We start from the raw sequence: 12,732 nt of genomic DNA, 5'->3' as shown, positions 1-12,732 counted from the left end.
GATGCACACTGGGGAGAAACCATATAGTTGTTTAGTATGTGGCAAAGGATTTTTAAGTTACAATGGCCTAAAAATTCATGAGAATATACACACTGGTGAGAAGCCATACAGTTGTGTTGTTTGTGGTAAACGATTTGTAAGTAAAAGTAACTTAAATACTCATGAAAAGATACATACTGGGGTGAAGCCATACACTTGTGTTGTATGTGGTAAACAGTTTGTAATCAAAAGTAACCTAAAGAGTCATGAGCAGATACACACTGGGGAGAAACCATACAGTTGTGTTGTATGTGGTAAACAGCTTCGAACAAAAAGTAAACTTGAAATACATGAGAAGATGCATACTGGGGAAAAACACTGTAGTTGTGCAGTATGTGGTAAAGGATTTTTAAGTAAGAATGGTCTCAAAATTCACGAGAAGATACATACTGGGGAAAAACCACACAGTTGCGCTGTTTGTGGTATACAGTTTGTAAGTAAAAGTAACTTAAACAGACATGAGAAGATGCATACTAGGGAGAAACCATACAGTTGTGTTGTGTGTGGAAAACAACTTCGAACTAAAAGTACGCTTGAAATACATAAGAAGATGCACACTGGGGAGAAACCATATAGTTGTTTAGTGTGTGGAAAAAGATTTTTTAGTTACAGTGGTGTAAAAATTCATCAGAAGATACACACTGGTGAAAAGCCGTATAGTTGTGTAGTTTGTGGTAAACAATTTGTAAGTAAAAGTAACTTAAATACTCATGAGAAGATACATGCTGGCAAGAAGCCGTACAGTTGTGTAGTATGTGGTAAACAGTTTATAAGTAAAAGTAATGTAAAGCGTCATGAGCAGGTACATACTGGTGAGAAACCTTACAGTTGTACACTATGTGGTAAAGAATTTGTAAGTAAAAATGGTCAAACAATTCATGAGAAGATACACACTGGGGAAAAACCATTCAGTTGCTTAGTATGTGGTAAACGGTTTGTATGTAAAAGTAACTTGAAGACACATGAGCAGATACATACTGGGGAGAAGCCATACAGTTGTATTGTGTGCAGTAAACAGCTCCGAACAAAAAGTAAACTTAAATTACATGAAAAGATACACACTGGACAGAAAGAATATAATTGTGTGATATGTAGTAAAGGATTTTTAAGTAAAAATAGTCTAAAGGTTCATGAGTATATGCACACTGGTGAGAAACCGTACAATTGTGTTGTATGTGGTAAACAATTTGGAATTAAAAGTAACCTCACGAGACATGAGAAGAGGCACACAGAGGAATCTTAGAGCTGGGAAAGTAGATTAGTTACCTTTGATCTGTGATCGCATGGATTAGTGTCACCTAAAATAATTGATTAATCAAAATTATGATCAAATCAATTAATGTCAGAAAAATAATTTGGTATAGTTTTTGATTATTCCAGTTTGCTTTTTCTCTGTCTTTAGTACTTCAACCTTATAAACTTTCACTCCCTGTCAGTTGCATGAGTTTTATATTGTTCTTTTGTTATGGTAGAGCTACTAGGGCTATCTGTCTTGACTTGCTGACTATAGTGAAGGCTCCTGTCTGGGAATACCCACTGCTAGCTCTGGCTATTTAAGTTTTAAATAAAGTGTAAACTTACTAGTTTGCAATTTTGTGTTTCTAACTTATAATTGCAAAACTCATTTACCATATATGCTGCAATACCTCACGAGTGGGTGCTGTGTTTTCAGTAGCTGATGACTGTGTTCGTATTGTGTACACCAATCTTCGTTCCAGTATAAATTTAAATCATTTAAAACAGTGCATTTGTTGTTTCTTTATAATTTGAGTGAAAAGAAAGTATATGCTTACTGAATATATTTAATAAATTCAATACAATACATTTTATAATGACTTTACACATAATATTGTTATGTATCTGCTCGTTTGTTAATTTCCGGTATAAATTCTTTCTGAGGAAGTTAAGTGATACATGTCCTTTCTTAATTATTCCTAGTTTATTCTTTATTGATACAACGTTTTAGTACACAGAATTTCAACAGTCACTTTAAACTTAACAACATTTATAACACATGCTATAAATCACAGTGATTCCTACACTTTACTTATGGTGCCTACTGTTTGCTTGACTCCATTATCTATCTCTTCATTCTATCTGCATATCTCTCTATTGCTGGTTTTATTTGCTTTGCTTATATACTAAAAAAGTGGGCGCCTGGCAAATACTCGGACATTCGCGGGGTTCCTCGATAATTCATGATCCTTCAAGAAACTACAGCGAGCATGCTCCCAGCATTGCATGACTTCTGCTGTCGTAACAACATGTTTAAAAAATATTTAAAGGTTAATATTTTATTGACATTTGCATGGCTTCAACTTCTACTTCCTCTTCTTCTTACCACAAGTAGATGTCCTCCATACCATCCAATGAATTTGAAATGCCACATTCCTTGAAAGACTTGATTACTGTTTCTACATCTATATCATTCCAGGCTTTTATGATGAAGTTACACAAGACAACCAACTGTGGAGGACACATATTGCCACCTTTTGTGAATGACTTTTTTGCCACTAACCATCCATTCGTTCGACTGTTCTCAAATGCAATCTTTAAATGGCTTGTTGAGACACACATCCATTGGTTGTACCAATGATGTCAATCCTCGAGGAATAACTGCCGCATCTGTGTTTATTCTTGCCAGTCGTTTTGTGTTGGTAGTTAAATGAAGCCTGAACATATCCCACACAAACAGGCTACGTTGTTTACGATGTCCACATGGTTGCCTACTCCATATATGATCAAGCCATAGCTTAATCCCGTCTTCATCCATCCAGCCTTTTTCGTTGACATGTACAAAAATTCCAACAGGAAACTTGATTTTTGGCATTGTTTTTCTTTTAAAAATGATTGTTGGTTTTAGTTTGGCACCATCTACCGTACATGCTAGTACCACTGTAAACCTTGACTTCTCATGTCCTGTTTTTTTAATTAACACAGTTTTATTTCCAACTATATCAAAATTCATAGGAGTTTCATCCATATTCCCTATGTTACTTCAGATATAGTCATGCTCCTTGCATTGCTGTATTACATATCGATGGAAGTTACTTACTTTGCTGTCAAGATCTGCCAGTAATTTTTGTGCAATTTTGGCTGGAATTTGGGTTAGATTTAGCCCACTGTAGTGCAAAAATACATATATTATTTCGTGTCGCTACATAACCATTTTGATGATGGTCACGCACCATGTCTGCTACATGATTTTCAAGTACTGACCAACGTGCAGTACTTCTTCTTAATGCACATTTAGTCCTTGGCCTGCTCATTAATGCATCTTCATTTGCTCTTCAGTCTCGAATCATCTTTTCTGTTGCACCATAATGTCTTGCAGCAGCACAGTTATTATGTTCCTTGGCAAAGTTTACTGCTTTTAACTTGAAACTTGCTTCATATTTCCTTCTTTTAGTTGGTGGGGCCATGATGGGATCTTGTTATAGCTGGATTCTAGTAATGTTACCCTGGAGAATGCTAGTAACAAAGTGAGAGCTTGCACCTCCCCATGTAGCCGTCATTAAACTGAACGTGTCATATCCCAAATGCGCTCTGGCGACGCTGTGTGAATGGAACGCCTCCATGGCTAGCAGTTGTTTACAGTACATTTGCTCAGCTTTTGCAAATGGAAATGTGACGACAGTTATGAATTTTTATCTTGACGAATATACGTTTTTATTGTTGTCGTATAATCATGCCACATATTATATAAGGTAAGAGTACTTTTATTACACTACACTTTTATTATTTTATTATAATAATGTGAATTATGTTGTTTCAGTAGAAAATATTTGTGTCAGTAATTACCAAGGCAAAGGTTAGCCTACCGTCAACCAAAATCCCATGCTAATAACTTACTGTACACAACAGGATTTAAGGTTCACGTTTTGTACCCGAAGTGTAAGACGACCCCCAATTTTTGGGTGGATTTTTTACGGTTAAAAGGTCACCTTATACGCCAACATATACGGTATTAGTGTTGAATTAGCTGGAAATGTATTTTTCCACATCATTTATGTGTTATGTTTGTAACATCACACTTCATATTTCCATGGTAGAGGTTGTGACAGGCGCTGGCATGTCTGCAACTCTCATAGAACAGGGTAAATACTTATAAAGCAGTATTCTTTATCCATCCAGCCTTTTAACCATGTTATAAATTTAAAATGTGTATGTACTAATTGATTTTCAATCAACAATAACAAGATTAGTAAAGTAATACTTGCAAATATTAGTGTTATGTTATTTATTTTATAAAGTTGCAAAAAATATGCCATATCAAGTTGCTTCTACATTGTAGTTTATACTGTATAGAATAATATTGTATAAATGTACTCCACAATTGATTACACAGGCAAGCTAATTTAAGCTTCATAAAAGTTGTTTTGGTTTTAATAACGGATCTTCCATAATTCAGCTATGCAGGATTCAAAAATAATATTCATTTTTTATATCATGTAAGGATTTTTAACAAATCAGAAAGAAAAAACACTTACTTAGATCAAATTATTATTTTGTTTACAACAATGAACATTTTTTTATTATTATATTTGTTAGCAAAAATACAAACAAACTGAAAAAAAGGGAAGAACGTTGATGTCAAATGAATACATTTTTTGTGTGAAATCTATGTTTTAGTCTCAAAACTATGTATTATGGTCTTTTATGTATTGCCTCTGGAGCATCTCGTTTTAATGACCAACAGTAATCAGCCATCATGCTGATGTTCCCCCTTCCCTGATATCTTAATGAAACCTTTCTCCTTGTTCTTCATTGATTTTTCAGGGAAATAGTCGATATATGAGTGAAGGGATGAACTTTCAAGCTGGTATCATAATCCAACTCTTTGAATGTATCGAGCATGTTATTGACAATATTTTCATAATTTGTGTCCTTGTTGTTTCCTAAAAATTTGTCAATAACATCTTTTAAGGCTTCTTTTTCAACTTTCTTCATTGTACTTTCGAACTGTTCATCCTAAGTCAATTTCCTAATCTGAGGCCCCAAAAAAATCCTTTCTTTAAGTTTTGCTTCTGAAAGAGCTGGGAATTGCCCATATAGATACTTGAAACGGACACAATCTTTATCTAAGTCCTTTACAAACTCCTTCATCAAGCCCAGTTTTATATGAAATAGAGGTAATAGGACTTTCTTTGTGTCAACTAAAAATTCAGGTTCAATGTTTTTCGATCCTGGTATCAGGCTGACTCTGTGTGGCCATTGCTTCTTTGTCCAGTGCTGATTTCGTGTTCTGCTGTCCTATTCACACAAAAAACATGGAAACTGTGTATAACCGGATTGTGGACCCAACAACATACAAAATACTTTCAAGTCTCCACAAAGTAGCCAACCATATTCTTTGTATTTAACCTTATTAAGAAGAAGTTTGAGATTTTCATGCGTTTCCTTCAAGTGAACCGAATGAGCAATAGGAACAGATGCATATATGTTTCCATTGTGAAGGAGAACACCTTTTAGACTTCTTTTGGAGGAATCAATGAACAATCATCACTCACTTTGTTCATAGACTGCAACTCCTAGCATTGGTATTAATTCAGCAATATTGTTGCAATAAACCAGTTAACTTTCTTGCGAAAAGTATGGTATAAACTCTTTCTCACGATTTCTGTACCAGTAAAATGATGTCCCTGGAGAAAGTAAGTTATTAGCCCGAAGTCTGGACCTCAAAATCTCTGAACAATCCTTTGGAAGTAATCCAAATTACTCACCAAATGATTAAGTTCACCTTGTGTGAAAAGTTGTGGTTCACTATACGTATCAGTTTGAAAACAATCCCTATCATAATTTTTATTGACATCAGATTCAGAATCAGCTGAAACTGTATCAAGAGTCTCCAGTGGAGTAGGTACAGGTACATCAGGTCCATGAGCAGAATGAAGGTTTGGATAAGAAATTTCCTATTTATTTCGTTGCACTTTACATGAGTAAAAATAGCAGTCATCTTCATAGTTTCTAGGTTTACACCAGACCATTGCAATTCAAAAGGCAAAGACTTGTTTCTTCCTTTTAGTCTGTTGTCTCAACTCTTCGATACAAATGGTGCAACCTTTGTGTAGAGCCCATGTTTGGTTTTGGTCCCCAAGTTTTATTCCAAAATGAGTAATATGCTTTTTTAATGAATTCTGTAATGTTTTGCCTTTGTTTCTTTAAAACACATTTCCCACAAATATAACAAAATATGTTTGGGTCATTTGCACAACCTTTTGTTTCCATAGCAATGAATAAATAATATTGAAAATAAAAAATAATGTCAAAGTGCACACAGAGATAAATACCATCCAGAAATGACACGTCAAAGGCCTTTTAACTGTTTATATATTAGCGGTGTTTCTTGTGGGTTCTAGAATGATCGTTAAGACTTATGTCACAATTGGTCTAGAGAAATATATAGCCAGTGGTTGTCAACATTTTAAGCACAACAAAATGTGACCCGATAGCAATGAAAAATTATTCACTTATGTAAAAGTACATTTGACGTTTTGTAAAAAATGGATATCATTTTCATATTCCGAATACAGGAATTACCGTAGAACATGTAAAAATTTCAAGACAATAAAACCATTGCAGGACTGTGTTATGTATAAGTATGCTGTTATTAGAGTATAGCCTTCATGAAGCCTAGAGAAAAGTTATTTTGGAACTGACTCTACTGACATTGGAAAGTCTGCCTCAAACAGTACCTTTACTTACACCTTTTTTTCAAAAGAAAAAGCTCAGGCTTGGTGTGTGTAGGGGGGGGGGAGTATTGGTGCTTATAGACCAGGTCCCTCTGTTCTAATACTTCTAAATTAATAATGGCTTGTGCATATAGCCATCTAGTATTTTTACATGAACTTCACCTGACGAAGAAACAAGATCTTTCACAAATGTCCAAAGAACATAACCAATAATTGGTGATGAATGGTTTTGACTAGTTGCCTTTACTTTAACCTGTCATTTCTAAGTTAGGAATGACTAGTACAGATAGCTTATTTAGTAGCTTTGTGTGAACTTCACCAGATAAAGACACAAAATCTTTAAATAAAGAACATAACCAAGAGTTAGTGGTGGGTGGTGTTGACTAGTCGCCTTCACTTTAACCTGGCATTTCTAAGTTAGGAATGGCTAATGCAGATAGCTTATTTAGTAGCTTTGCATAAAATGTAATAGACAAAAAAACAAATCTCCCAGAAATGTCTAGAGAATGTAACCTTTAATTTATTCATAGTGCCATTATCATGCACGTTGTTTGTTTCATACTAAAAGGATGATAGATTGCAATAAAAGTAACTTTCCCAAGATGGTAGTATAAAAAATCTTGGAAACTAGACTTTGAATGGGCTTTACAATGTTTGTTATGAACAAGAGAAACATTATTTTCGGACTCAAATTAATATTTTCTTCATGCTGTTATCGGGAAGATTCGTATAAAGAATTGCTAATACCTTCTTGCCATTCAGGATACATTTTTAAATGTTTTTATTGTGACAATCAGATATATTTTTATACATGAAGACTATATTTACACTATATATATCAGCTCATATAATTGATTACCCTAGGATTTTAATGTGAAAGTGGGTGTTGCATTTTTATATATTAATACTATATTTACACTATATATATCAGATCATGTAATTGATTACCTTAGGGTTTTAGTGTGAAGGTTGGTGTTACACTTTTATATGAATACTACAAAGCAGCTCATATCATTGATTACATTAAGATTTTAATGTGAAAATGGGTGTTACATTTTTATACATGAATACTATATTTACACTATGTAGCAGCTCATATCATTGATTGCCCTAGGGTTTTAATGTGAAGGTGGGTGTTACATTTTTATACAAGAAGACTATTTACACTATGTAGGAGCTCATAACATTGATTACCCTGGGGTTTTAGTGTGATGGTGGGTGTTACATTTTTATAATGGAAGATGGCACAATGAAAATCTCTAGTTTTCTAAATAGAAATTTAGTGTAAAGGTTGGTGACTGATTTTTATGATGGAAGATGGCTTATAAGCACTATCTAGCAACCCAAATATTTCAGTTTGTATTGGAAAAGTGGTTGTTAGACACATTTTTAAAGTAACTCCATAAACAGTAAAGATCCTATATTACTGGAGCTGAGTATACTCACGAGTTTAGAGTTAGTGGTTGAATCATATATATATAACTAAAGTAACTCCGTAAACAGTGAAGACCCTATATTACTGGAGCTGAGTATACTCAGGTGTTTCGAGTTAGTGATTGAATTATATAACTCCATAAACAGTAAAGATAACTAATAACTTAAACAGTTATGACAATATATATTCAGTGGGCCCCTCCTCCAACACAGGGGATACATTCCTCGAGCAAGCTGTGTTGGCCAAATCCATGTTGGAGGAACTCAATACCTTGTAGGATTGATAGGAATATGGGAACACAGCCATATTAAGTCTCCGATAAATGCTTATATATGGATTTGTTTTACACATAAATGAAAAGCTCCACCTATACAGTATTGTATATTAACTAAAAATATGAAATCATAAACATAACATTCACATGCGATATCCTGCACCTGTAAATGAAAATATATATGTTAAATGAAGTTATACAGTACTGCATTTTATTGCAACATTCACCTAAGAATGATGAAGATGAAGACCTTTCATGGATGAGAGGAAGACTTGCGATGATGATGATAGATTTGGAGGCTGAGAGGTTAGTTTAAAGCCAATGGATCATTTGAAAGTTCGGCCTCAAACTCCAATGAAGCATATGCAGAAGTCGATGGGATCAGAAGGCGTTACATCGACTGACTTTAGTCTTCATAAAGTCAGTAATTTTCGGCTGTTTGGCTTTTCTTCACATATCTGTCAAGATTTCTCTATAGGGTGCTAGAACGTTTTTAAACTCTCATTTAAATGTATTTCTTCTCTCCGTTATGTCTACAGCCATTTCTGCAAGCTCATCTACCCTGCATAGGAAATCGGGCACAGCCTTCACTGTGAGAATGGGTTTAGTAGGCTCTGTCTCTTCAGCATCTTCATGACTGTCACTGCAGGCTATCAGCATTTCAAGTTCTTCATTCATTGACTCTTGGTAATGGGATTACAGCAGCTCAACCACCTCATCTCTCATATTATCAAACCCCCTCACCTCCAGTTTCTTTAGCGAGTCTCACAATATGGTTCACAACTTCAGGCCAAAGATGGTGCCAGTATGCATTTATGGTAGACTCTTTCACCTCATCCCATAACATTTTGGTGATATAGATACAGTCCTTAATGTTATAAGCTTTCCAAACTTAGTTAAGTTTTTGAAAACACCAGAGTCTATAGCTTTGGTTGCACATTGGTAGACATTCCTTGTGTAGTAAGACTTGAATGTCTTCATTCCTCCTTGGTCCATTGGTTGCAGGATCGATGAGGTGTTGGGAGGTAAAAATATTATCTCCACATTAGGATGACTGAATTGTAGTGTGTCAGGATCATGGACAGGAGCATTAACCAAAACTAGAAGACCCTTAAAGTCGACGTTTTTCTTCGCCAAGTATTCTTCAACCTCATGCACAAAATGATGTAACCAGTCATGAATAGCATCCTAGTTACCCAAGACTTTTTATTTGAACATAAAACAACGGGCAAATCTTGCTTATTCTTGTGTTTTAATGTTCCTGGGTGTGTGGTGTGATACACTAACATAGGCTTGCATTTCAAATCACCCAATGCTTTCCCGCAAAAAAGCAAAGTGAGCCTATACTTAAAGACCTTAAACCCGGATGCTTCCTTCTGTTCCGTGGTGATGTATGTCTGTTACCCATCTTTTTATAAAAGAGTACTGTCTCATCTGCATTAAACACTCTTTGAGGAGCATATCCTTTTTCCTTAATGAATTCAAGGAACCACTGCTTAAACCATGCAGCTGCATCACTATTGACTGACCCAGCTTCACCTTGTAGCTTTATGTTATGCAGGTTGAAGTGTTGCTTAAATTTGGCAAATCAGCCTTTACTTGCCTGAAACTCACTAGCACCTGCAGCACTTCCACCCTCATTGGGGACTACGTATTCATACAAAATACACACTTTCTCACATATGGCTATGCTATCAACAACAGAACCTTTTTTGTTCAGTGATCTACACATTCAATAATTTTTCCATTTTTTACATAAACGGATTCTTCCTAGGCACTTGAGAAACCTTAGCACTTATAGGGACAGAGGCCTTAACACTTGCACGGATTTTCTCTTCACTCCTCCTAATCGTAGGTATGAAAGACTCATTTACCCCATATTCCGAGCCAATGGATGCTACGCTTATCCCGCTTTGTAACTTACCAAGGATCTTAAGTTTCTCAGCTAATGTCATAACTATATGGCTTTTCTTTGACTCACTAACATTTGGAGATGCTTTACATTTCGATTTCATACTTCTGTCTAAGGGTAATGACAAAAATGTATTGACTATACAGCACTGAACTTAGCCCGATCACTTAGACATGTGATGGGGATGGAATGAGGCTCGGTAAGCTAGAGATTGTTTATTTCTGTCCTTACAGGTATCCTTTACTGAGCATTACAGAATGTTTTAGTGTTTTACATTAAAATTTGTATTAAACTACTTTTTGTTTGTTTATGTATATCAAATAGTATAGCATAAAATCTTGCTAATAATCTATATTTTAATACTATATAAGTTTTAAGTTCTTAATTCTAAAAGGCAGTATTTCAAAAAATCCTGAATTTCCCATAGTGTGACACACGTGACACATTTTCTCTAGGTATCTTCTCTATTTTATCCACCCCGCCCCAGTAACGATGAAATGAAACGTAAATTACTCAATATAAAATCGTCATTGTTCAAACAAACCATAATTTTTATAGCTTACAATTTTGTTTAGTAACAGAGCTATCAATAGAAAATCAGATCCCTCCTGTCACATCCTCTCTTTCAGGATTTGTTAATAGTTCTCTCTTATGTTTAATTATATATCATCTGAAACCAATAGAAAGACTGTTTACATCTGTAACCAGTAGAAAGTCTGTTTAGATCTGTCAAATGACGTATTTTATTACGTTGTGTTCTGAACAGATAGATGTCAGTTTTACTTATACGGTTTAAACCCGTGGGAACGTTAATGGCCAGTTTAGATGAATTTGAAATGGATCTTCTCACATAGTTAGAAAGTCAGAAAAATTTTGAGAGTTAAGGAAATTGTCTACATTTTGCATGTTATTAGTCTATGTTCTTTAGTGAATTATTTAATTATAAAATGTAATTATAAATAGATGTATACTGTTACAAGCTTAAAGCTTCTTAGGATAAACGAACGTAGTATCCTGCTATAATTTGGAGTCATTCTAGAAAGAAAAAATGGTAATTTAGATTTTTTTGTGGTTATGTGTTAAGTCAAATTGACCGATCCCGTATAGAGATGCAGTAGAGAAAATATAGGATAATATACAAAATTTTACTGAAAAAAAACGTTTAAAATGTATTTAGAAGACTTAGGGATTACACAAAGGAAATTTGAGATGAAGAAAAGATAACATGACAATTACTTTGCATATGGACTATTCAAAACAAATAATATGGTCATGGACAAATCTTTATTTTACTTTATTAAAAATACTTCTCTAAAAATATGATTTTTTGTATGTGAAAGATTTAGTAACTGAAAGACTGCCAAATTTTGTGAAGATATACACACTATATCGAAAGTTAGAAGTATTAAGGCTATAAAGACTTTCAACGGGTACAAAAAGGAGATATGGTCCCTTAATTTGACCGATCTCACATTGAGAGAGTTATAACGACCTAGAGCACTCCTAGATATATATATATGCGTGTTGGCCGAACTTCACATAATCAAATTGTCTGTGTTTGGCAGATAATTGTTTGCTTTTATTTTTGCGTACATAAGCGAGTTTGTGTTGGAAGATCCTGCGTTGTAAGAGGGTTTACTATACTGGCAAGAAGTTTTACAGTTATGTAGTATGTGGTAAACAATTTGTAAGTAAAAGTAACTTAAATACTCATGAGAAGATACATAACTGGCAAGAAGCTATAGAATTGTGTAGAATGGGGTAAACAGTTTGTAAATGAATGTAATATAAATGTGTTATGAGCAGGTACATATAGGAGAGAAGCCTTACAATTGTGCAATGAGTTGCAAAGAATTTGTTAGTAAAAATGGTCAAACAATTCATGAGAAGATACGCACGGGAATAACCATACAGTTGTGTAGTATGTGGAAAACAGTTTGTTTGTGAAAATAACTTAAAAGACACATGAGTATATGCACACTGATGAGATGCCATACAGTTGTGTTGTGTGGAATGAAAAGTAATTTGAAGAGGCACATAGAGGAATCTTAGAGCTGAACATGTACATCAAACTACTTTTGATTTGTGATTACATGGATTAGTGTCACCTAAAATAATTGATCAATTAAAATTATGATCAAATCAATTAAAGTCACAAAATGTAATTAACTAGTAGAAACTAAAGTTTCCAGTTTTTTAATTATTCCAATTTCCTTTTTTCTCTGTCTTTAGTACTTCAACCTTATAAACTTTCACTCCCTTCTGGAGTCTTATCTCTTCCAAAACATACATACCAACACCTGGTACTTATGGCTATTCCTCGACTTCCAGGTTTTCAACTTTCTCCATCTAAGCATTGGTCTGATGTTTTTTTTTTTAT

At 34.4% G+C, this 12,732-nt stretch overlaps 1 protein-coding gene across 1 annotated transcript in view; it reads left to right on the top strand.

Moving 5' to 3' along the window:
• Positions 1 to 1,899, top strand: part of LOC106473890 (zinc finger protein 585A-like) — a 6,146-nt gene extending 4,247 nt beyond the window's left edge. The window contains exon 3 of the mRNA XM_022402284.1: positions 1 to 1,899. Coding sequence (XP_022257992.1) covers positions 1 to 1,282 — 1,282 coding nt within the window. The 3' untranslated portion in view covers positions 1,283 to 1,899.
• Positions 1,900 to 12,732: the final 10,833 nt, after the last annotated feature.

Source organism: Limulus polyphemus, unplaced genomic scaffold (assembly GCF_000517525.1).
Source record: "Limulus polyphemus unplaced genomic scaffold, Limulus_polyphemus-2.1.2 Scaffold6596, whole genome shotgun sequence".
NCBI lineage: Eukaryota > Metazoa > Arthropoda > Merostomata > Xiphosura > Limulidae > Limulus > Limulus polyphemus.
The sequence above is the reverse complement of the archived record's forward strand: the minus strand, read 5'-3'. Positions and strand labels throughout refer to the sequence as shown.